The sequence below is a fragment of the Rhipicephalus microplus genome, chromosome 1 (assembly GCF_043290135.1).
Source record: "Rhipicephalus microplus isolate Deutch F79 chromosome 1, USDA_Rmic, whole genome shotgun sequence".
Classification (NCBI taxonomy): Eukaryota; Metazoa; Arthropoda; class Arachnida; order Ixodida; family Ixodidae; genus Rhipicephalus; species Rhipicephalus microplus.
In genome coordinates this window covers 286,825,751-286,851,798 of record NC_134700.1, presented here as the reverse complement: position 1 = coordinate 286,851,798, position 26,048 = coordinate 286,825,751, and the positions used below count along the sequence as shown (strand labels likewise).

At 44.1% G+C, this 26,048-nt stretch overlaps 2 protein-coding genes across 3 annotated transcripts in view; one reads left to right on the top strand and one right to left on the bottom strand.

Annotated features, from left to right (window-relative positions):
• Positions 1 to 341: 341 nt before the first annotated feature.
• SsRbeta (signal sequence receptor beta) lies at positions 342 to 6,349 on the bottom strand. Its single transcript, XM_037412103.2, has 6 exons — positions 6,200 to 6,349; positions 4,592 to 4,755; positions 3,884 to 3,982; positions 2,077 to 2,188; positions 1,767 to 1,844; positions 342 to 560 (listed from the first exon to the last, which is right to left on the bottom strand). The coding sequence occupies exons 1-6, from the start codon at positions 6,284 to 6,286 to the stop codon at positions 444 to 446; spliced, it is 657 nt and encodes a 218-aa protein (XP_037268000.2). The 5' UTR covers positions 6,287 to 6,349; the 3' UTR covers positions 342 to 443.
• A 590-nt stretch (positions 6,350 to 6,939) lies between these two features.
• Positions 6,940 to 26,048, top strand: part of LOC119159364 (uncharacterized) — a 99,526-nt gene continuing 80,417 nt past the window's right edge. The window contains exon 1 of one of the 2 annotated variants that reach the window (XM_037412100.2): positions 6,940 to 7,117. In XM_037412100.2, the coding sequence (XP_037267997.2) occupies positions 7,102 to 7,117 (16 nt within the window). In that variant the 5' untranslated portion in view covers positions 6,940 to 7,101. The remainder of the gene's footprint in view (positions 7,118 to 26,048) is intronic. The other variant, XM_075865083.1, reaches the window with a different exon arrangement.

Sequence of the window (26,048 nt, the reverse complement as noted above, 5' to 3'; positions counted from 1 at the left end):
TTGGTTTATCATGGTAGTATTGTAGTAACAGTGTGAAAACTGTAGGAAGAGACAAAATGGACAAAAAATAATTCTTTCCTGCCCATTTTTGTCTCTTCCTACAGTTGTCGCACAGTTGCGCTGTTACTACAGCACATATTGCCTCGTCGAGGCGATGCCAGGTATTTCTAGTAATATTTCATTATGTAATATTTACGGCTGCGTCATGTGAGCAAACAGAAACAAATTCTATATTTTTTTTCTTTTGAAGCTTCAGCTAATCAGTGGCAACATCAAAGCTACCTATTTACAGCACTCCAGGTATAAAAAAAAAGGGCTCAGCTAGCCAGACACAGACAATGTACATTTTGTATTTTAATACAAAAACATTGAGGTACAAAAAAAAATGAAAAGAAGAAACAGGTACCACAATGAACCCTTCCAAACCCCCACAAATAAGTGTCCTAGTGCTTCTTAAACTGCTTCACGATGTTTTCGTATTTCGACTTGCTGTTGAACCAAAGCACGAAGGGTATCCCAAGAGATGGCAGTGTCATGATGGCAAAAGCAAGCCAGTCAGTCTGCAAAAGATTAACAAAGTTCAGCTCACTAAAACATGCACTTGTGATGCACATCTTTCTCGCTTATAGTTTACGTTTCCTTCGAATAAACTTTCGGTTGTGAGTGCAGGGCTGTGTGCATTCTCTCGCTTTTTTTTGTCTTCTTTTTTTTTCATACGCTCTTTTCTTAAAAAATGTATGAATATGCAACAACTAGCTCAACTTGCCATTTTGTTACACATTACATCTTAACAAAGGAGCTGTTTAAGCCGAGCACCACGTGCCTCCTGAATCCAAAAACCGCCTCATCTAGTGATGACATCACTGCTCATCGCCATGATAACCATACTCGCCATTGATGCCGCGTGACGCGTAGTGATGCAACACTCGTGCTCCTTTGTAACCTGACTGTGCACAGCTTATAAACACTATAAACGAGGCTCGGTCAACTGATTGCGGCCAGGTTGTGCACCCACTAGTATACATCAAATGATTGTGCCATCACCACTTGTATAAAGGCTGGTGGGCTGCCCTCATGCCACAAATTCAAGCTTGAAGTCGCCTTGGGCAGACTCAAAAAAGTATCTTTTCCTTAGGGAAAACACTGCGAAAAGAGAACTATGTCTTGAAGCCATGTCAGAAAACAACCGTAGATAGAGAGCAAATCCAGAATACTGGGCTAATAAGAGAGCTAAATGATACTGATGAGCCAAAGGTGACCCTAAGTATCTCAAAGGAAGACAATGACAGTGAGAATACAGAAAGAACAAGCAAGAATTTAGTTACCTGTTACATCGTCCATGTTTAAATAGCATGAGCATTGTAATATAAAGAATGTTAAAGATTGGCATGGCTTCACAAACTTGGCAAATATTGATATGGCATAACCTAGCAAAACTAGTGAAACCATCAAATAACAGTAAATACAGCTCCGCTGTGCCTTCTGTCTTGCAACAACAACGCTATACAGAGCTAGCCGTAGCCTTTCATTATTTTGCTAACAAATTTTTCTTAAACGTCATCGCAAGTTGTAACTCTGATATATAAAGCTCATCAATAAAAAACTACTACCAGCAGTACTTTCCTGAATTTCACCACTTCAAGGTGTACATCTGCATTTATCATATCTTTAGTTCGAGCAACAGTGGCAAAATTTATACTACGAGCAACAAAAGGGATGCAATGCCAGCAGCCCAAAGAATAATTTGTTCTTCAAAAGCCACTTACCACATGTGGCGAGAACTTCCGGTCAAAGTCACGCACTGGCATAACTCCACCTTGACCTGGCTCAGCGGTATGGGCAAACTGAAAGCCAGCACGCAAATGATGGAATTAATATACTAGTCCCTGAACACAAAGTTCCAGGATAAAGTTATTCTGAACAAATGCACATTTTTTTCATTGAGTAAGCATAAAAATGTTCAGGCACTTTAGACTTGTTAGTAATGTATTAGTTGTTTATTGCAATTGGGTCAAACCACGAGGCATGAAGTTTCTTTTTGAGTAAATGTGGCAGGTAAGCAAGTGTTGGGCATACCTGAACCTCTTGGCTGTCTTCAGATGTCCTGTAGGAAACATCAGCACTTGTGAAGTTGAAGTAGCCGAATGTGAGAGGCCTAATGACGACCGTATGAGTGACGTTGCTTCCACTGTGTGCGTTGATTAAGGAAGAGCACAGTACATGCTGAACATGTTCCAAACACATGCTGCAGGCAACTTGGTATACTTACTCTGGTACACACCTAATATGAACACCTCAATGTGGTAGCAACTAGTATATGAAGACTCCAGGCACCGTGAGGTTTCAAATCAAGTCCAGGGGAATCAACGTTGACCTGTATGTCATACATCTTATGCGTGAAAGCATGTGAAGGAAGCCAACAATTGTGGCCCAAGTGGAGAGGGAATGCACCAGCTGTCTTTCATTGCACAAAAGACCCTAGGGGAGGAGGGGCAGCCACATCGCTACGAAAAGAACTGTATACGTTGAGTAGCCAGCCATGGTCACACGCACCCTGTCTTGACAAGGATGAGCAGACAGTTCACACTTTTGTATGCGCTGTGTTCTCGTGGCTGAGTTTCAGGTTGAATCAATAGACAGCATAAAGGTCGCTTCACACACTGCAGCAGTCGTGTATGGTCAAGCCGTTTTTTTGTTTGTTTGTTCATTTCAGTTAGGCCAGGTCCGATGCTAATGGAATGGAGACAATTGTTAGCTTTCGTAGAACGTTCCAATTCTTCGCTAAATGCATTCAGTGCTTTGCCCTAGTCGCAAAGCTGGCTTTTTTTTATGTAAGTGCTTTAAACTTGCAATAGCTAAGTATTATCAGACATTTCACAAGGCAAACTTTTTTTGGTGACAGGTCAGTTCATGAAATCTATTAAACGAATGATTCTGTAAGGTCTGTGTGGAATGGCTTCGTTCATACAAAAAAATAATACATAGCAGTAATCTGATTACGAAATAAAGTTACGATGTGCAGAGACCTTCAATGGATTAGTTGCTCAGCCTACCAGTCAATAAAACCTTATAAAAGACCTGTATCACAGACGTGAGACAAAATTGTCAAAAGGAAGAGGCACAGCAAAATTGAACGTACCTTACGTGCCCGCACTGCACACAACTTCATTCACCAAGGGCTGTGGCTACCTAAATTGCAAAATATCTCTCACTGCCTACGGTTAAAAATCTCGGCAAGTTTCATTACACAATACCACTGCTTCCACAACTGATATTGGCAAAGTTGCAAAATGCTACAGCTGCTATCATTTGACAGTCAAGGCATGTAGTTTGACACTTTGGGAATTCCTGATGTGGAATGTATTATGCAGGCCCATATTTGTACATGCAACAACAGCAAATGAACGTTAAAAAAATCACAGGTTTCAGATTAAATTACAGGGCCTTCACGTGTTTATTCACTATAACACAATACAATTAACATTTGTCGAACACTATCAACAGTGCCGAACCACAATAGATGTGCCATTAGCTGTCGCACCTTAAGAGTTCGTCACACTTCGATAGCAGTGTAGTGATGACAGCAAGGTTGCCTCAAAGCTAGGCACAGCAAGCAGCGCGAATGACTACAAGCCTAGCCAATCCGCATGGTGAGTGCCAATTCCACACAAGCATGGCAAAATACCTTAATTACTCGGTGCACTTGTTTTCACTCACAGGCCAAGTAAACAAGCAGAACAATTGCATATTCATGATATGTAGATAACCAGGTTCTTAAATTACGTTGGACAGCGCTCATGATGGTGTTTCACACTACTGCCACCTCAATTTTTCACACTGCGCAGCAGTAACTAGCAGGCAAGATAGTTTCACTGAAGGATACGGTGCAAGCCTGTTCAGTTTGAAGCTCAGAAGACCACTGGTGACTTCAAAGTATGCAGGATTGAAGGAGTTGTCCGACAACTTAATGTCCAGGGCCGCACTGTAAGAGGCAAAAGGACAACACTTTTGAGAGGATGCATTAAAAAATTATTCCCAGCAAACAGTCTGAACACCTTCAGCATATTTATTATGATGCAAGACAATAAAATTAAATGAAATATTTAAGTACCCTGGAGTGCCTCTCTATGTAAGTAATATTTAAATACCTTGGAGTGCCTGTCTAAAGTAACTCAATTTATTGCGAGTTTGCTGAACCTCTTCACTCTTTGATGCAAGAATAATTGTTCCACAGTGGCCTTACTGTCACACAGAAACAGTTAGTGAATATCAGACCAATTCAATACCTTATTTTTTTCAGCACACCTTATACACTTGGACAGCTGATTAACACATTTTCCTTTATTAAGAACTGCTATTTAAACACACAGTATCAAATCATTTAAATTTATTTGGGACAGAGAAATTGTGAGCAAAAGGTTAGCTCATTTAGATTAGCTACAGCAAACCATTTCTACTCGTTATTTCAGATTGATGCACAGGCATGAGTCAGCAAAAAGCCTGCTAGCTCTAAACACATTTTTGAACATTACATATGCAACATTAACACCAAACAAAATGACCACAGGTGGCTAGGCAGAAGACGTATTACCTCCCACCAACATTGTAGATGTTGTAGTCAACAATGATGTCCTTGCCCTCAACAAGAAATTTGTTGAGTATCCGCTTTTGTACAAGTAACCGTGCTTCTGTGACCTCTTCCTCTGCTGCGTGGACCAACAACAGGCAGAGAACGCCAGCAAGGATTCTCAGCATCTGCAGTGACGAAGTGAAATACAGTAGTTAGTCACCCAACACAAAGGAAAGGCCAATACAGGAACCGAAGCACAATAACAGGTGGAGTTGGGTAAGCCGAACGAACAGTATCGCTCAACTCCGACACAGCCGTCACTCTTGCTCACTCCAGTGCAGCAGTTCTCTTCGATGTTACAGTATCGTGTATATTTTAAACCATCAAGCACTACCCCTTTAGAGTACAGACAGGCTTAAAGTTAACGTAATGGTCAACGTTTGAAAAGATTCCCGTAGCCTTGGTGCTTGAACAGTGACTGTTTTCGCAAATGCTCAAGAATTCCGACGGCACTAGAATGTACTTCATGAACTTCATGAGAACGTAGTTTAGTACTATCGGAGGGACACTGGTTGTGTGTGCATTTCGTGTACTAATCAACGAATAAATGATCGAAGTACGAATAGCCAGAATTCGTGTTGTGTAGGAAAACCACAAAGGAAAAGAAATATAAAATATTGACGCGCGTCGTGTGCAAGCTACTGAGCTCGTACGTACTAAGCAACTTTCGCGAACAGTCCAGTGCCTTCACGCAACTTGGTTTCATTGGAACTCGTTTAATGTAGCCACACTCCAATAACTCCTAACGGCCGCTTTCACCACAGCAAAACTTGGCACAGTCTAAAGGCGCGAATACCACCATCAAGCTAACTACAAAAAGTACATGGGGACGTTATTCTGTTCCAGCTGTCAAACACTGGTCATTCGGTTTAGGCGGATCATGCTTCTTGAGCGAGATGCGAGCGCTTTAAACGAAAACACACAATCGGTGGCACACGCACACACAAAAATACGCAGGCAAGTGCTTTTATTTCTTGCAGGCGAAGTGTATCAGAAAAGAAAGTTTTACATCATTGATGTTGAATCGCTAAATGAAGCACGTGCATCAGTGAAGATGGTTTCGACATGCGAAAGTAGCAATGTGCCTATGCCATCGGCAGTCGGGCAGAAGTTACAGGGCTTGCTTCGTTCCAACTTCGCATCTCAAACACGTCCGTACTGTTCAGATCAATACGAACGTAGCGAAAAATGCACATTGCGCATTAAGGTGCACTTCACTTCCTGACAGCAGACGCAGAGGGTGTACCGACAGCTAGCGATTTGGAGACATTCGAAAAGCGTTAGTTGTCCAGGTGTATCCTGCTTGGGCTCGCATCTAGAAACGAAACATAACTGAAAAGGAGTCGGGTTGGTGAGTGACAGTTTTTTTTCCGACGAGTAAACATAGCGATCGTAGGCGGGCGCATGCGGTAAAGGGCGCAAATTGCAACCATCGAACGCATTTACAAAACTCTTACCGTGAAGTTTATGCGCTGGCAGTGAAATAAGTAGGCAAGTTGAGCAATAGAGGTAGGGATAGCGACTGCGGACGCGAAAAAGCGCGTGCTACTGAGAGAGCTTGTTACATACCGTGACAACGTGTACAGCGGCTCTTGACCGAAAAGACGACGCGTTTGGTTCAAAGTTGCCAGCTGCGTTACAAAGCCCACCAATCATTCAAGAAAAACGTGTTTACGTTTGGTTACCCAAAACACTGTTAATACATAACTAATAAATTATTAGTAACTATATTTCAGGTTTTAGTAAAAACTTTTTAGTGCCAATAACGGTTGTACAGGGTTCAACGGTCTTGGCCGGTTTGATCTATCCTGCTCGAGCATGTAAACCAAGTATGAAAATAACAAAATTACACTTTAATTAACATTTAGTAATATCGATAGAGTTTGTACAAAACTCCGTGGTTATATCGCCTATTTTACACGACCTCAGAGACTATCAATTGAAAGCCTTAGTCGCTCAACAAATGCCTCAACGCACATAATGTTTTAAATTACTCAGACACTTTCACGCCGTATTAAATCCACAAAATACACAAAATAACTAGCTTTGTTTCAAGGAGAATCTCGGAGGTTGGGCTTTTGCGTGGTGACGTCATATAAGTTTTGAACAATTTGAAGTTCAATAATTATAACACACAAACTTTAAATACTAATTCTTAAATACACTTTTTAGTTTTTATTGTTTTTAAATTGAGACATATATTATAAACATTATACAAGAATTTAAACGTAAACGTAGTTCTGTATTTTGCCACTATCGAAAACCGCGGGAGGAGCGACGCCTCAAAAAGAGGGGGGGTCTGTCGGAGCGTGTCTCCATGGCAACAGCAAAAAGATGGCAGCTTCTGCTCCGCAACCATTCCTATCAGCTCGTGTCCTCCTCGGGTTGACGTCGTAGGCGCGAACTCCGAGGAAAGTGCTCAAAACTGCACCTGCGCAAGCCCGCAGCTCGCGCGCCACAGTAGCAGCGTCATGCGGGACAAACAGGGTGAGTCCGCGCGCTTCTCTATTTACCGTGCGCGCATCGGTGGAACGAAATACCTACGCACCGACAACGCGCGCGTGCCTGTCTTGTGCCGCGCGTCGTGCGGCTTCGTTTCGGGCGGCGATTCCGAAACACGATCGAGTGAAGCGCCCGCGCTCTCCGTGCAACGCCTAAGCTCGCCGCTCCTTTCAAGCGATTATTTCCCTGCACAGGCACCACAGTCGCAAGAACAGATCCGGGGTTTTTTTTTCACGAAGCAGGACGTTGTTGTGGTACACCGACGTGCAGCTTTCGGCAAGAAGCGCGCACGCCGCTGTTTTCGGTCGCCGGCGTTTCCCCTGGCTGACGCCTCTGCATTGGTGATGGTGTGCGTATACTTCGACGAAATCGAGCACGACGAGATGTCGCCGGTGATTGCTTCTGATCGAGCAGGAAAACTTGTACATGTGAGGCAATTTGCACGGCGACGTACGATGAGCTGATTATTGCGAAGCGCATCTGTCATCGCCGTTGCACCACGAATCGATGCGGCACTTACCGCTCTTGCCGGCCGATGCACAGTTGGAGCAAAAGCGTGGCTGTCTGCATGCCGTTGAATCGATATTTTGAATGATTCTAGGGGTTTCTCCGGGTGATATATGCAACCCTAGCATGTTTACCAGGGCGTAGTGCCAGTTCGGTTTCTCTTTCCCGGGCGGGTACCGAACACGACCGTGACGCCCACTTTGTCCACACCGTAATTCCGTCGTTGTAATGCGAACGATAATTCGGTGCTGCGTAACACAAAGTTGATTTTTTTTTTGTGGCGAAATTTTTTTTAGTTTTATGTGGTACTCAGTGTGAGCACTCCAGAAAAAAAAAAAAGTGCGATACTCGTATTCTCGCTTGCCTTTAGCAAAACACACACTCTTCACAAAGCAAAACCAGAACTATGCGTTAAACATAAATAAATAAGACCAGTGTTTACAACTTTTGGTCCACAGGTCTATCACTAATAATTTGTTTATCCATTGTTTTTTTTTTTCTTCTTTTGTTTGTCACAGCGCCAGTGGTAATGAAGTTCGATAAAGCGTCTAGGGGGGATGAAGAGGTCACGTAAATACTACGAATATAGACAACACGCGTTAAGCGTGGTGTGTATATTCTTAATGTTTGTGTGACGCTTTGTATATATTCTTAATAATTCGTGTTAAGTGGTAGTTTGTTGAACTGTATATGTAACCGTCATTGCAGAGGGAACGGGCGATGCACCTGAACACTTCCGCTATATAAAACTACTGTCTTATTCGATAGCGACCTGCTAGTTGCACGCCGGCGTCGCGTATATACAGGATTATTTTCGATCCAGTTCAAACTTTCCAATTAGGGTAAAATTGTCTCCGGGGCGTTTGGTTTCCCTCTGAAGCCTGCGCAGGTGTGCCAGTAGCGATGGAGAGCATTGATTCCATCGAGAGTGCTACGTATAACATAACCAGTGTCGTTATCTTGACACTGCAAGAGTTGTCTTAAATTTCCACTTTCTATTTCTATAGACAAGGCAGAAGGTTGGAAGAAGATGGGGGGGGGGCTTGAAGAGATGAAAAAACCCGTGAACAACTAGAGAATTACGGAGGGACCATATACAGTTACTCTATAAACAATCCTTCAACAGCGCCCCGCTGCGGTGGTTTATTCGCTAAGGTACTCGGCTGCTGACCCGCAGGTCGCGGTATCGAATCCCGGCTGCGGCGGCTGCACTTTCGATTGAGGCGCAAATGCTGTAGGCCCGTGTGCTCAGATTCGGGTGCGCGTTAAAGAACACCAGTTGGTCAAGATCTCCGGAGCCTTCCACTACAGCGTCTCTCATAATCATATGGTGGTTTGGGGGCGTTAAACCATACATATCAACCCTTCAACTGCTTATGTCGTTCGATTTAGTGTGCTGCCAAATGGTCCTGTCATCTTCAAGGTAACTGCCTACCTTAGCGTGTATTCGTGCTCCCGCTCTTTCCGAACGTGCTCTCTCTCTCTCTTCGCCAATGAATTCAAAACCCTTCCCTAATTTAGTCAGCTTTTGTCTTGTCCCAATTCACCTCCGCAACGACCGAGAATCTGTGGCTGGGCACAATTGAATCCTGGCACTTGAATCGCTTCATCATCTCCGCATCGTATACGCTGGCGGAGATGATATATATATATATATATATATATATATATATATATAAGGGAAAGAAGTGTACATTTAAGGGCTCGTTTGCTGTGTTTTTGACACAATAATAATTAGATCTAACAGACAATATTGCTAAGGAATGTATAGGGGAAGAAAGAAAAGTGGGCGAAAAGATAACTTGCCGTGAGCAGGAACCGAACCTACGACCTTCGAATAACGCAGATATATATATATATTTATATTATATATATATATATATATATATATATATATATATATATATATATATATATGCACAGGCCTAATATACGCGATATGTGACCATAGTCGGCAAGTCGGCACAGAACGGTAGTGTCATCTTAACGCTTAAGATGACATTGAAAAAGACAGGCCCACTTGTCTGCATGTCGAGGACTGCGGCGATTTCTGTTTCTTCCGAGCATCGACGTGTTCTCTCATTGCAGAGCGACGCTCTCTTTGCCCGTTTTCGTTGCTGTTGTTGTTTTACTTAAGTATGCCGTCCACATAGTGGAATACAGTTTTCTAAACGAGCATACCCTCAACGCTGTGTGAGCATGTACATTAATAAGTATGTCACTGGATTGCGTGTATTTTCCTCAGTCGGAGTGGTGTTCTATGGTCCGCTGATTAAGTTCGTATTGCGTCAGGGCGAAAGGTGAGAGCGGTAGAAAAAAAACAGCACGAAAAAAAAAAACAGGATATCGTTATTTGGCTGTCGTAACATTGGGGACGCCGCTGTCGCATCCTCGAACCAAGTGCCTGTAAACGTCTCAAGATTGCTGCTTTCACAACCCGCAATTCGTACGCTGACTACATGTACAGACGAGCGTTGTTTGGTTCTTGCGTTCAAACGCTATTGATGATAACCTATAATGCTTATTTATTTATTTATTTATTTATTTATTTATTTATTTATTTATTTATTTATTTATTTATTTATTTAAATGCGAAGTATTTCTTAGAAACCCAAATAAGCTTTGAGCGTGTTCTGCGTCGGCGTGTTCTCGTGATCGAAGTTTAAAATAGTGTAGACCGAAATCGGCATGGGAAGGTAAGAAGGTTTGACGAATGTGATGGTGTGATCATGGTATGAATACCCTGAAAAATCCTGTTGTGGGGCATGCGTCATTAAACCATTTCCTTCAAACACGTGTGACATTTACCCGTATACCGTGCACTGCGGTATACAGGTGACTGGCAGTTTATTTTTACCCAAGAACGGCGAGAACAGAAATTGTCAATTTAAATGCGAGAGCAGTATAAGAAGACCTACGCCGCGGCAGCATAGGCACGACGAATGCAAATAATAAAAATTACGATTCCAGCAGAAATATAACCCGGGCATTTTTTATATGCAGTCAAACCCCAGAACCACGCCAGGTTTAGAAACTGCACTTGAGAAAGACCCTGTGTAGGCGTCATGTCGGTAAAACGTCAGTTGTGGTTGTAATGCTGACTATAGGATTTTATTTAAAAAATCAACAAACACTACGTATGTATACTCCTATGATAAAGCCGTCCGATATCGGGTTAACGTCAAATGTGGTTTCAATGTTGGCTAAGGCAGTGTTGGCTCCGCTTTTATAGTAGTTCAATAAACATTACATTTGATTTGATATGTGGGGTTTAACGTCCCAAAACCACCGTATGATTTTGAGAGACGCCGTAGTGGAGGGATACGGAAGTTTCGACCGCCTGGGGTTCTATAACGTGCAACATTACATTTGTATTCGTATGATTCAGCAAGCTATATTTAAGCGTTGCTTGAACCCGTAGGAACGCGTGAACGAAAGTTACGTATCATATTCACATCACCGCACCGTGCCCCGCCGCGGTGGTCTATATAGTGGCTATGGAACTCGACTGATAGCCTGAAGGTCGCGGGATCGAATGCCAGCTGCGGTGGCTGCATTTCCGGTGGAGGCGACAATGTTTGAGGCCCGTGTACTTGGGTCTATAGGTGCACGTTAAAGAACACCAGGTGGTCGAAATTTCCGGAGCCCCACACTACGGCATCCATCATAATGATAACGCGTTTTGGGACGTGAAACCGGAATATTTAATAAAGCTTGTGAATAGTATTTGTTTGCAGTAAAACGTTGCAGATTTCTATAGGCATGTCTTTAAACTTGTCGCCTCACTATACTCGAATACTGTTCGAACAAAATTGTATTCGTGTTCGATACGTATACAATCGCTATCCAATATCATTCGATTTGCTTGATTTCACTATTCGCACTTTCTGCGTATAGCTGTAAGCTGTAACACAAGATCATCAGCTCGCTCCTTGCTGGTTCAAACCGCTGTAATGATGAGCAGTAGTTCGAAAGGCCATCTGAACCAATGTATCACCCGTATTCGAAAGCTGTTGAAACTTTCAACACTCGGAACGCGGTGTATATACTCTAGCATATCCCCTAATAGAGGCGAAATTCGTTCACAGGTGCTGTAACATTACTGTTACTCGTCTAGAAAAAAAAAAAGACGTAAAAGGTGGTTTTCGCCTTCGAGAAGTCATAGTTGAATGAATGAGAAACCGCGTGACTTTTTTTTTTTAATCCAAGCGCTGCAGATGCTATGTTGTTCCTGCATATTCATGAACGGTCATATACCCTCCACGCGGCGACACCGGAATAACTTTAAATCCGGGTTCGCAAGTTGAGCCGAGCTTTGCACGACGGCTGTCACGTTGTCTGTGCTGTCGGAACGGCGCACATCCGCAAAACAAAGAAGGGGGATGCGGCCCAGATGAAACCCAGATTCTTGTTTATTTATTTATTTTTTATTTTATTTTTCCCTGGCTGCTTTCCGCGCACCAGAATGCGTTGGGCTGCTCCAGCAACGCGGAACTAGTGGCATGCGGGCTGCGAGAGTTGTATGCGTGGTAAAACGAGCGACAGGTGCACGCTACGTCGTATGACGAGAGAGAGAGAGAGAGAAGAGGAATGTAGGAAAGGTAGAGAGGTTAACTAGACTATGCGTCCAGTTTGCTACCCTACACATGGGGAGGGGGAGAGGGGAGTCGCCGGCCGCACGTGTGGACGTAAATCTTCTCCGTGCCCATTTATTACGTATTTGTTTATTCCTCGCTCATTGCACATGCAACAAACGAAAGATGGCGGAGGTAGGGGATCGCATCAACGACGCAAGCACGTAGCTTGCGTCGTTGATGTGACGCAAGCTACGTGCTTATATGGAACATACTTTACTGACGTGTACTCTTGCCTGCGGCGTGCTTTCATACGTGCGCAGCTTGTTTTGAATCTACCCTGCCCCTCATAATTAGACTCTTTGTGTTTTCAGAGTGGTTTCGGGGTTGCGAGGGTACTGAATATCCCGCATAAGTCATGCACGCAGATGGGTGTCCAAAATCTGCAGAATTTTAAATGCGAAGCATTTCTTAGTGAACTTCGCCGACTTTGAGCGTATCTATCGATCTATCTATCTATCTATCTATCTATCTATCTATCTATCTATCTATCTATCTAACCGCTTATGTTTGGGTGCTCTTGTGGTTACTCCGTTAACTTGGCGTGAACCAAAATCAGCATGAGAGTGTGAGATGGTTTGACGAATATGACGTGCTCGTGAAGACATGAATAGCGTCACAATCCCGTCGCGTACGTCGTCAAACACCTCTCGCCAGACAGTGGCACATACCCACGGGCGGGTATGTGCCGCCGGTATGCGGGTATGTGTCACAAGTGACTGAAACTTAATATCTACCCAGGAACGACAAGGACACACATGGGCAATTTTAACGCGCCAGCGTTAATAAATACCCGACATTGGTAGCGTCCGACCCGACTAATGCAAATAATAAATGTCAGGGTCCCAGCTGGAATTGAACCCAAGCATTCTGCGTGGCAATGAAGCATTTTACCACAAAGCTGCGCCAGGTCTTGGAACTACTTTTCAAATAGACGCTAATGTTCGTGAAACGCCACTAGTGCTTGCAGTGCTGCCTATCCAATTTTGTAAACATTACACAGGTACTCCTTTGATACAGCCGTCACGTAGGGTTAACGCCGATTGTGGTTAGTTGCTATACGCTGAAGTTGATTTATGTAGCAGTGCCCAGGGCCAGCATCCTCGCGAGCATCAGCGCTTCATACTAGCTTCTGGTGTTGCTAATACGCATGCTCCAGTTGGCATCATTGCGCAAGTTCAAACATCTGGTTATATAAACATCTGGAGCTCTGCGACGTATGTCTGGGCGTGCGACATTTGTACATATATTTACCGTAATTCCATGACGTGTCGCTCAATAAAAGAAATGCAACACGGTCACCTCCTTCCGCATGCTTCGCATAACGTTGATTCCCGGGTACGTGAGATCTGCCGATTTTTTTTTTTTTTTTTGCAGGGGAGGGGGGGGCGCCACTGTTTTTCATCATTTTTCTTACAGTGCGGTTTCGTCGCTGGTGTATCTCCATACCAAAGCTGGAATTCTAGGCTACTGGCGCTGACACACAGTTCACTCGGAATGAACAGTAGGTTGTGTAAGCACCTCCAATGCATAGACGACGTACCTGGTGTCAACGCGTCGGGGGTATTGAGTGAGTCTGCGAAGTGTAAGACTGATTCTCTTTGCTATAGGCCTTCTCACAAACGAGTAAGAACACCGCTATGCTGGGCTGTGCGTGGGAGTACAAACGCTGACGTTACAACCTCGGCTATGTCTTTTGTGGTGTCACGCCTATTCAGCGTAGCCCAGATAGAATTATAAGGCGGCGCCCAGGTATAGCCGTCTGTGAAAAGGTCCATATGTAAACCACTCTGAAGCACGCAGTTCTCGCGTCGGTACCGATAAAAGGCGCCGTATATGTGAGACTATAACAAGGGAAATGAGGTATACGTTTCCGTGTGTCCATCTGTTGCAATATGTGTCGCTCCATGCCCTGCAATTCCAACGTGAATTGTACTTTAAAGCCCCTAGAACACAGCATAGGATGTCAAACGTGTAGTTTTCAAAACAATTGTTTATAGGAGACTGTGACACGTAGTACGTCTGCTTGTCCTGCATACAGAGGTGTTTTCTATCATTGTAAGAGTATCCGAGGGGTCGGTGATGGCGACTCGTGCGTGCGCTTTTTTTGGCGTACTTGACAGCTTAATGAAGGCCGTGGTTAGCGAAATTGCTACAAGCGTCCATGTTTTTGATAAAGGATGTCCCAACTGACACGTATATATATATATATATATATATATATATATATATATATATATATATATATATATATATATATATATATATATATATATATATATATATATATATGTGTGTGTGTGTGTGTGTGTCATTCACGTAACTGTGCGTACAAACGATGACGTCGAGCTTTCCGTTGTGGTGGATTAATAATATTATCTGGGATTTTACGTCCCAAAACCACGATTTAATTATGAGAGACGCCGTAGTGGATAGCTCCGGAAAATTCAACCATCTTTAACGTGCCCTGAAATCGGACGGGCCTCTACCATTTCGCATCCATCTAAATGTGCCCACCATGGCCGGGGTCGAACCTGCGACCTTCGGGTCAGCAGCCAAGTACCGCAGCCACCGTGGCGGACGCATGGATCAGATCGTGCTCCCTTTTAAACAGGCGATGCGAAGCCAACTGCGACCCTGCACTGTCCGGTATTTCATGCTTACTGCGAATGTCTCAAACACTAATGTTTCGCCTGTTGATAGTTCTACGAGAGTTGGTTATTGAACTTCGAATGCTTGAAAGTTGACATATATGGAACTGTGGTGCGTACTGTTGGTGGGCATGACATAAATATTAATAAATAATAACTTCTTGGCATTAGTTCTGGATCAAAGTATGCACGAATTCTGCATGATTACGGCTAGGAAAGTTATAAAAGCTTTTGCACTCTCTCAGCCTATGATGTTTTCGCTGAGAGTTTAGGTTTTGTGTGTTTGTGCGTGCGTGCGTGTGTTATAAGGGCTTTCATATTACTTTATACTTACTTATACTCTTGTTTCTTTAATCATATCGCAGTTCACTTGTTCAGACCATATTGAGATCAGTACTTGCTTCCCATCATTCTTTATTTCACCAAGCACATACACGCAGCGTATCTTTTTTTTACAACAAAGCGCAGTTAATATAAGCATATGGTATTCAGCAAGCGTGCAAGCTTTATTCCGCTATAAAGCGCGCGAATACGGCAGACTTTATGGCATCTGCATGTCATAAAAATTTTGCCTTTCCTGACCGGCCTGCAGTCCTTGGCTTCCTCTTGGACGCTCTCGTTTTATGATACTGGAGCGCTATTATCACGGAAACAAATTCGTTCATTCAATCGTGGTCTTACGGCTCTCGATTGTACATATAACGGTACAGCATAGCCGTAAAATTGCTACTAATTTGGTGTTCTGTGCGAATGGTCTCTTTAAAACTATGTGTTATGTTTATTTAGCTCTCATTATAGTAGTGTGCACTGCGCACGGACGAGGACGAGAACAGGAACACAGGAAAGTTTATTGCGTATTATAGTTCAGGTGAGTATAGAACTGCAACGGGTAACAAAATGACTTCGATGGGCCGTACAAACATGAAAGCATGTAACTTATGACATTGTGATGCCATCACAGATGGCGGATCACTGAAGGAAACAAAAAAAATGGGGGAGGGGGACACAGAAACTCACTAAGCTTGCACAGAATCGCGTATCATTTGTGAAGAAAAGCAACATTTTGCGCTCAAAACATGCCTTAGGCAGGCTCATATGATCCTCGACTCTTTCTTTTTTTTTCCCCTGGCAACGGCAGCAGAACTAGTAAATTTAATATCCCATTCCTCCTCAGTTACAGGGACGCAAAGCATGAAATAACGTGGAAGCAAGACGCACGCACGCACGCACACAGACACGCACACACACACACACACACACACACACACACACACACACACACACACACACACACACACACACACATAGAGAGAGAGAGAGAGAGATTTGTCACAAAAAGATGTGTATACGTATGCACATTCCATGGTAAATAAAAAGCCGAAATAAATCTTGAATGCGTACATTTTTTACATGGCATTCTATCGTATCGAATGCGTACATTATTACATAGCATTAGAGTGCTCATTGCTGCCAAGGCAGCAATGATCACTCTAATGCAGATAATGGCATTGTAAGGAAGGGAACCCAAAGAAAAAAAAGTTTCTAGATGTGATGATGGCCGGTACCAAATGAGACATCGGCCTACCGAAACCAGGTGGGACGAAAGACAAGCGTCACTCATCTGTCTCCGACAAGCACAAAAGAGCAGGTCCAATGCCAAAGGAATTTCTCCTCGCCTAAAGAAAGAAGAGCTGTGTTTAGAACAGATGTTCGACGATTTAAAATACCATGTACTCTATACTGTGAGATGGCAATAAGTCGTCTCAGTTTCATCATTCCTTTCATGGAGCCCATCGTGTGTTTAGAAAAAAATGTTCGATGATTTAGAGTACGATTTACTGTACTCTAAAATGGTCAAGCAGTAAGCTGTTCCGGCACCAGGTGAGTCGGTTGATACTACTTCTAGGACGGAAACGAAATCCCAGTGTAGTCGCGTGTGCTTAAATTTAGGTGCACATTAAGCATGCCCAGGTGGTCAGCATTAATTCGGAATCTTCTAATACGAGGCGTGCCTCATAACAGTATCGTGGTTTCGCCAAGTATACTATTATGCGCGCCCAGAACAAACAGACCGGACTGTCACATATGCCGAAAACATTGAGGTTCCCAATCGCGTGCATAGTAGTAGGGCGACGCGATGCGCCTCAGTAATTTGTTTACACAGTGTCCAACTGCGCAACCAAAACATTGCGAAATTCCCTGATCCGCCACTCTGTGAGACGCCGTTTGCGGTCACGTCAATTGCAGGCCTGACGTACGCAGATTTAGCAGCTCGTTGGAGAAAACGTGACGAAATGTGACAGCGACAGCTGTGCAAATAAGAGAACCTCGAAGGCTGCTGTGTGTGCACGTTGCCGTGTTTTCACGCGTTCATGGGTTGGTGTTTATGTATTCGGGAACTGTCCAGCGCCATCGATCGATAGTTAGCCTATCGTTCTTCTTCTTCTCCCATTTAGCTTTGTCTCGTCTTCTTTACCGGCGAAACCGGGCAATAGGTCGACTTGTATATAAATAGAATTGAGGTTTGGGTGCCACAGACGTGGCTTGATATGCACTGTAGTCGTCATGTTGCCAAGGCAGCAATGATCACTCTAATACAGATAATGACATTGTAAGGAAGGGAACCCAAAGAAAATAGTTTTTAGATATGATGATGTCTTGGTCTTTTGGTAAATGAAGTAGTTAAAGGGGGGGGGCGAAATAGAGATAACATTGTCATATGTAGTGTGATGGCGTAGCCCGCAAACGTTTTCGGGGGGAGGGGGTGAAATTAATGATACGACACACGAGAAATGTAGCCGAAGGGTAGGTTGATTTCTTCATTTTAATGTCTCCCTAAACATACGGGCTACATGTTCATATATCGATGCGTGTTTATATCAGTGAGAATTTAATAAAAGGCAGCAAAGTCGCCCTGAGCTAGTTCGCTCTGGCCTGCTACTCTGCACAGAGGATAAGGGAAGGGGAAAGGAAAGTGGATGAAAGACGATGGTGGGGACAAGAACAGGTGCACCATTCGTATGTACAATAGCCAGCACCCTACAGTCTAGTATCTAGTCCAATGCTTTTTATTAAGTCTAAAAGAGCTCTTGTAGCAGTTTTTGACACTGTTTAGTCGTTCATTGCTGACAAAATCGCTGCAGTATATTAACTGCAATTGGCGCAAAAAAAAAAATGGCTTGTATCTGCATGTAATCTGCAAATGTCGTCGAAAGACGATAGTCTTGCGTGTGGAGAGAGTGAACAAAACATTTATTTGATAATCTGCGCAAGAAAATTGGTGAATGGTATTCTGGAGGCGCTGCGTTAGAGTGCCTCGAGCGTGCAGCGGAGGCTAACGAGCGCATCAAGTCACGTCCCACGTGAGACATGAGCGCCATCTGGCAGTTTTCTTGGAAAACGAAGCGCGTGGCTCTGAGACAGGTGTGCGCACCCGCCTCAGAGGTGATAAGGTGTAGAATGCAAGGCGACGGGTAGGTGCCACCACCACCTCGTCGTAGCAAAGCGTCGGAAACACTCGCCTTTTCGTGCAAGCGTTGCACGGTCAGCGCAGCGTGATAAGCGCTACGGTCCTTTAAGCTAACTATGTATGTCTTTTCTAGTAAAAGATGAACATGCAGAATATATACGTGTTGTTATGGTGCCTCAGATATGCTCAATAATTGCTTTTAATTGACCATCGCACACGTATGAGCGCTGATTCTTGAGCAACCGTGGGCACTGCGGAAGGGGTCGGCCGTTCGGGGTATCGGCTGGTGCTGTTTATAGTACCCGGTTCGCGGTAGCGACAGACAGACAGACAGACAGACAGACAGACAGATGGACGGACGGACGGACGGACGGACAGACAGATGGACGGACGGACGGACGGACGGACAGACAGACGGACGGACGGACGGACGGACGGACGGAGAGACCAAAGTTTTTGCGTCGAAGGTCCCCAAGAAAGACTATCGTCTTTAAAAAATTCGCAGCATATCCAGATGATGAGTAGGGCAAAGCGGTCGTTCGTCCGTCTTTTCGTCTGTTCTATCTATCTATCTGTCTGTCTGTCTGTCTGTCTTGTCTGTCTGTCTGTCTGTCTGTCTGTCTGTCTGTCTGTCTGTCTGTCTGTCTGTCTGTCTGTGGATATGCTGGGCTGGCTACGCAGCCGGAAACACCTGATATTGCCCTCATAAGGAGCTTCGCCCCTAAAAAAAATTGAGGTGGGGGTTGGGTGAAATGAACAAGAAAGGTGGAGCACGCATCGTTCAGAAATTTTGGGGGGGGGGGGGCGTTGGGGGATGGCGGTGTTTTGCTCTGAAGCACTCCCATTCTCAGGACTGCCTTGGCGTGACTTGTCGCAACTGTGGTTAAGCACACCACCCGCGGTTGCTTCTTGGTGTGCTACTAAGCACGACCCCCAAAACGACGGCCGAGCTTCGTTAAGTAGAAACTTCAACAAACACGCCTGGGTACTTTGGCGCGTCATAAACCCAATGTAACCGGAATGTTTCAGAGTCCTTCAATAATGCGTGCCTCATCAGGGATTTAGCGCATGAAACCAGAATTAGATGTTTTAAGCACGGCAAGAGGGGGGCATGCATGTTCTATAGCCGCGTAAATGAGACACCTGGCCCTGTTAGAAAACGATACGGGTCTGTTAGTTTACTGTAATTACAACAAGAATCTGAACTGATAGTAAGAACATTCAGATTGTATTCTCTGTTTGCTTTCCAATGCATTTGCTTTGTACTGTAGCCCGTGAAACTTACGGCGCTATGTCACGTGGTCTTGTGTAATTCGAAGTGAATGCGCTGTTGCTCCGAGGGTGACAATGTGAAAATATCCGTTGCAGCCTTTATAACATTGCACCTCAGGGTATACAGCGGGATCTGCGTCCCCCCAGAGCAAGGAAGATCACTGCGTTTAAATTTGAAAACTGTGCTGTATAAAAACGCCAACACCGGAATTCTTATAACATTTGGACCGTATTGTATGTACCATGTAACGCTATGCCTTCGTCTTCTACTGTAAGTTCGGCATTGAGGCAGGAATCAGATGCAGAAGGAAGCAGATGCACTCGTTTGTGTCCCGCTCCTTCTGCGTACCGTTCGATTGGCTTCCATTGGCGTCATTGAAACCGTCGGGTAGGATCGCCAGCATGGGGGACGCGACGTTTTTTTTTTTTAATCTCGCATTAGTGTTATGAATAAGTCATTCATGTCATTTTGATAATCACGCATGGATGCGCTCCTGCCACGCCGTTATCGCACTGAAGCAGGTTGACCGGAACTTGCTCATCACCTAAGCCGCCATCGTGGAGTGCCAGTGCAAGCAGAGTCCATGACGCCACGTGCTAGCTGTTTAGAGTTGAATGCCACTCTTAACAGAGCGCCCCGCCGCGGTGGTCTAGTGGCTAAGGTATTCGGCTGCTAACCCGCAGGCCGCGGTATCGAATCCCGGCTGCGGCGGCTGCATTTCCGATGGAGGTGAAAACGGTGTAAGCCCGTGTACTCAGATTTGGGTGCACCTTAAGGAACCCCAGGTGGTCGAAATTTCCGGAGCCCTCCACTACGGCGTCTCTCATAATCATATCGTGGTTTTGGGACGTTAAACTCCACAAATCAATCAATCATCAACACTTAACAGAATATCCCGTGCATCAGTGCATAGCAAGTTCGTTCACTATGCACTGCTTTCCTTCGTTTCGTTATCGACGCTTTTGCCGTCAGTACGAGACATTTACGAGCGATTGCTGCTTCCATTGCTTCGGCTTCGACGGCGTATACCACAAACGAGCGTATACTCTTTCGGCCAAATCCCCCTTGTAATTCCCCTCGTGTTTATACTTCGCGCTGTTTCCGACGCTGAAGAGATCTGTCGTGGACGGTAATCCGGACCGGCGTCTTGCTCAATGTCCGGATTACCGGCTTAACTGGCGGCCAGTCAACTCTACTATCCCGTATAGGAATTACACGCAAACGGAGCGTGGGACCCGCGTATGGGCTGCAGTTCTTTCGGTTGTCGTTCGGACGGCGGAAAGTCGTTAAGTGCTTCAAAGATTTGGGAAGCTATATTCATCGTTTTGTTGTTGTTGTTGTTGTTGTTGTTGTGCGGCCTATGCGCTCGACACGAACGCTTGCAGGTTACCGCTATATATATATATATATATATATATATATATATATATATATATATATATATATATATATATATATATATATATATATATATATATATATATATATAGGGGGCCCCAGCTAATATTAGCCACGGAAAGTTTTCGTATTAATTTGCAGTCATTTTTCTCGCATTAGCCGAATCACTGATGCACGAACGTAGAGTTGGAGAAGTATCCCAGAGCTTGGTGCTGCTCGGTGGCGTCGGTGCTCATTTCGCGGAGGTGATATGATATCTTTCTGATCTGAATATCTGCGACATTCCTCCGCCCCCTCACCCACGATGTTGTTCGCCCTCTCTCTCTTATGTGTTGTTACAGAAGCGAGTGTTTTCCTAACACATAGAATCATTGATGGTTTCGCGTGCATCAACTTGCAATTATATCCTACCTTTACTTCATTTTTTATTGCTTCTCGTGACGTCAGCACGCTCTTGTTATTCTTCTTTCTTCGATTTTAGTGATGAAGATCGGTTTACCGGCTATAGGTACATCTTTTTCTTGACGTTCGGTAATTCCCGCAGCTGGTGATTTTACCGAGTGCCGCTTTGTATAACTCAACGGTGGCACCGGAATTCATCCGTCACCGTTGCGTCACCTTCAGGCGCATTTTCTCATCTCGAGAGATTCGAGTGTTGTTTCTGAAATTCACGCGCCTCTGGTGAAATACTTGCCGTCCATTTCGAGTTCGCCGAAGCAAATGTTTAAGTACTTACTTCCCATCGAGCACTGTTCCGCTTCGCATAAGTACCAATCTAAAGCGCGGTTCCGAGCGACCCGGTTCGTATACGATGCGAAGGCAGCGGAGAAACTATAGCGACCGTTCTTCCCTTTAATGGCAACGGTGGATGTCGCAACGAGCCGTGTCCTCCGTGTCATCGACATTTTCCGCGACGATCTTGCTCCTTCGACTTGTAAACATCGGAGCGTAAAACGAGGCACGGGAGTGAGCGGCAGTTTTGATTAAATGTCACGCGAGGCTGACCCCGAGTGCGACCTCTGTGTGGTCGAGAGATTGTTAACGGTACGCCTAGCTCACGCGGAAGGTCACTTGAAAATGCCGGAGGATGGGTTGCGACACTGTCCGAGAATATATGAGTCTGATGATTTGATTTCTCTCCATCATCGTTTGAACACGTACGTGCATGCGCTCGGGAATGTGTGTACGTGCGTGTGTGCTTTTTACTTTGTGTATGTGTGTGTGTGAGAGAGAGTGAAGGAGAGAGAGAAGGAAAGGAAAAGTTGGGAGCGGTGACATTCGTTCAGGTAAGTGTAGCTGTATCAAGCACAAATTTTGTTTTGTGAAACATGCATGGGAGTGCCCTTAAGTTGGCGCAGTCGGGCTAATGGTGGTGAGGGTGGTCATTCGCTTGTTTTTGCTGTCGCTGCGTGCTCCCAACTGGGATTGCAGAAATGTCTTAATTTTCCTCACCTTATAACTCTCCCCTTCGTCGTCGTCGTCTTCCTCCTCGCTGCATGCATGTGCCAGAATAATCAACTCGACGGTATTTTACAAAAAGAAAAAAAAAGGAAAAGCGACTTGACCATGTGCTCACCATACCCATAGGAATGACGTGTTGTCCAATCCACTCAACAGCTTGTTCGCTAATACTTCCATTCTCCGTCTATGCTGTACCAAAACAGCGTTGCTGACTCTTGCGACCTTGCCGATGCTTCTCTATTAATTCAGGCATAGTGCAGCAGGTGGTCGGTACGCTATATCGATAGATCGGCCAGTCGCTTTTAACCTATAAATATCGGAACAGTATACTGTCACACTTAGTAAACTGTAAGTGGAGTTTACGAGGATAAATCTCAGATTTGAGGCGGCTTATATCTTACAGTCCTGCCGCAAAAGCTTTCCGCTGAACGTCTAAAATTAAGAAACGAAAAAGAAATATCAAAGTTTTACATGCGTGGTCAACATACTGTATCAATTTAGGGCTGATGCGTGTAAGAACGTCAGGAGTAAAAACGTTGGGTATTAATAGAGCTTCGTGTTTTCGGATAAATTCGAAAAAAGTCCGATAAGCTTTCGCCGGTATAATTTCAGAAAAATCTGATTTATCCGATAAACTCTGATTTCAACGTGCAAATGACATTTTCAAATCTGAGAATCGTGAATCGAACGAAGTGTATATTTGCTAGCGGTAGCAGCCTAGTAGGGTATGGTTGCGTCTACAATCTTTAAGGCTGTAATACTCACAAACGTAGGTGTTTCGTATTCAAGTATATATGCTTATCTGTGTATATGTGTCTGTCCGTTCAAACCTTCCGGACATTTAAAATACACTTACTCGATTTCCATGATTTTGGGCTCACACATAATTTCATCTAAGGTTTCGGGGGACTGAGAACAATAATATAATAATAGGTCCTTTATTTTATATCTAGGAGATGACAGTGGTTGGGAGAAAAAACGGCCATGCAGCTTGACTAGCTCCCGCCCTCCAAAAGTGCAATTTGTACCTTATGAACAGGGTAAATAAACAGCAACTGAAAAGAAAAAAAAATTAAGGTGTGTAGAAGCAGAGTTATCAGCGACTAAGAAACGCATTTTAACTGAAAATAAAATTCGTGAAAACGCGTGTAAACAACTTGTAATACAATGTTTAACACCTAATTGAAAAAAAATAGCGAGAAAAAGTACTTCAATAAAAGCCGTATTTCTTTCATAAAATAAACTTCGATGGACACCCTCCGATCTTCAAGAAAAATAAAATACGAAAAAAAATGGCTAGCAATTCATTCACTCTCGTAGGATCTCTCCACTTCGCTGGGGCGACCATCCTGCGCCATGTCCTTCGGCGAAGTGGGCCTTAGAAAATTTTCAACGTGGAGACGACGTGCATGATTGTGCGCGCACGGTCGCCATGATTTTGCATGCACCGCGATTGCAGCTTGCTACAATACGTGCTCATCGTGTATTTATCGCCACATTAGCGCACCCAGAATTTCTCTCTGGGAGGGGGGGGGGGGGGGGTTGAAACCTGAGATAAAACTAACGTATCACATACTAAATAATTAATGTAGGTTACGTTGCCTGCGTTATTATTATTATTATTATTATTATTATTATTATTATTATTATTATTATTATTATTATTATTATTATTATTATTATTATTATTATTATTATTATTATTATTATAAATCTATAGAGCATTGTAGCTGCGACACGCGTTTGTCGTTGAATAGGTGCCTTTTCTTCTTACTTCGTGTTTTGAGTAGCTCATTTATGATACAAAAAGGATGTTTTTTCGGCAATTAGTGTGCTTATTGTTGACTATATAAAGGAAAACAAGCTACATTATGGGCACAATTCACGTTAACTATAATGTACAGGATTTGGGAAAAGGTAAAGATACTGCCACCGGCATCGAAACTGAAAATGGGAACCACGTGTTTCACTTTTACAGCGAGTAAGGCCACTGAAAGAACTTGCCTGTTATTTCTGTAAAATTACCTTCATGACTTTTTTATTTGAAGAAATTTGCACACTTAAAGCAACATGAGCGTAATTCTATTAGTTTGCAGCTTAGTCACATCACACCTTTAGTGCCAGTAAATCAAGCCTTGTGAGGCCGATAATTCAGTGGTATCTAGGCACTTCAGATCTCTAATTGCATTAGGAGCGTCCAAGTGAACCAGGTATTTGCATGTATGCAAGTCAGTGCAGTAGATTTGCCTGTGTGAACCGGATAAATTTATAAACGGTGAACAACATTGCGAACTCTTGTTCTGAACATACATGTATGAAAGGAAAAGAAAACAACCACCCGTTTGTAGCACGAAGCCACAAGAGAATTCATACGGATATCTCAGAAAGAAATCCTCTTAGTTGCCGAAAAATTCGTCCTGGTACGTGGTTCGAACCAGGACTAACACCTATCTGGGGTGGTCGCTCTGCCAATTCAGCTAACCAGGAAGCTAGAATTTCACAGCGCGAGGGTGTATTCATCGACAACTCGAAGCACATGAACACAAGTAGTACAAATGTATGTTGTAAACGTTGTTCATTTGTAACATACGTGTACGTAGCATTGCATACACAGTTGGTTGAGCTGCTAGATATAATACGTTTTGAAGTGGCATGCACTGTGCACCAAAGCCAATTCACGCAGGGCATTGTCATTGTACACAGCCCCTCTTCCACCAAGAATAATATAAGAACGGTCAGACTGACGACTCGTGAAAGCATTTTTTTTTCTTTTTACGAAGCTGCTTCACTGTAAATGAACGCAGCTCGAGCCACAGAGCATGCGGTGTCTGCTATTTCAGTATAGGAGTAGATACGTGAATACGACATAAGAATAGAATAAATCAGGCAATTTCGCCCTCAAGCCACTTCTTGGATTGAAACGACAACTCGATTGATTGATATGTGGGGTTTAAGGTCCCAAAACCACCATGTGATTATGAGAGATGCCGTAGTGGAGGGCTCCGGAAATTTCGACCACCTGCGGTTCTTTAACGTGCACCCAAATCTGAGCACACGGGCCTACATCATTTCCGCCTCTATTGTAAATGCAGCCGCCGCAGCCGGGATTCGATTCCGTAACCTGCGGGTCAGCAGCCGAGTACCTTAGCCACTAGACAAGCGTGGCGGGGCAAAAGGACAACTTGAAAACAAGGCTGTACTTACGAAATGGGGGGGGGGGGGTCAACTTCTGGTGGGGGGAATTAAAACCCCTGATGACTCGGTGACAAGGACGTTGGAGAATATAAGAGGAGGGGTAGGTCGGCCTCTGGGGGAGGAGAGAGTTATAACCCTCTAAGCCCCCTTCCCGACCGGTCGGTGCGCCGATGCATTGTCAGGTCGCCCGATGAATCCGCAATGTTGCATATAAAGCAAGCGTGGGCTCGAGTTTGGTCTTAGAACCTTCTTCCGTGTGGTTTCTCTGGGGGAACTCGAAGTTAGCATGAATGTAATCGGTAAGCTTATACTCATCCACTTGCGTATG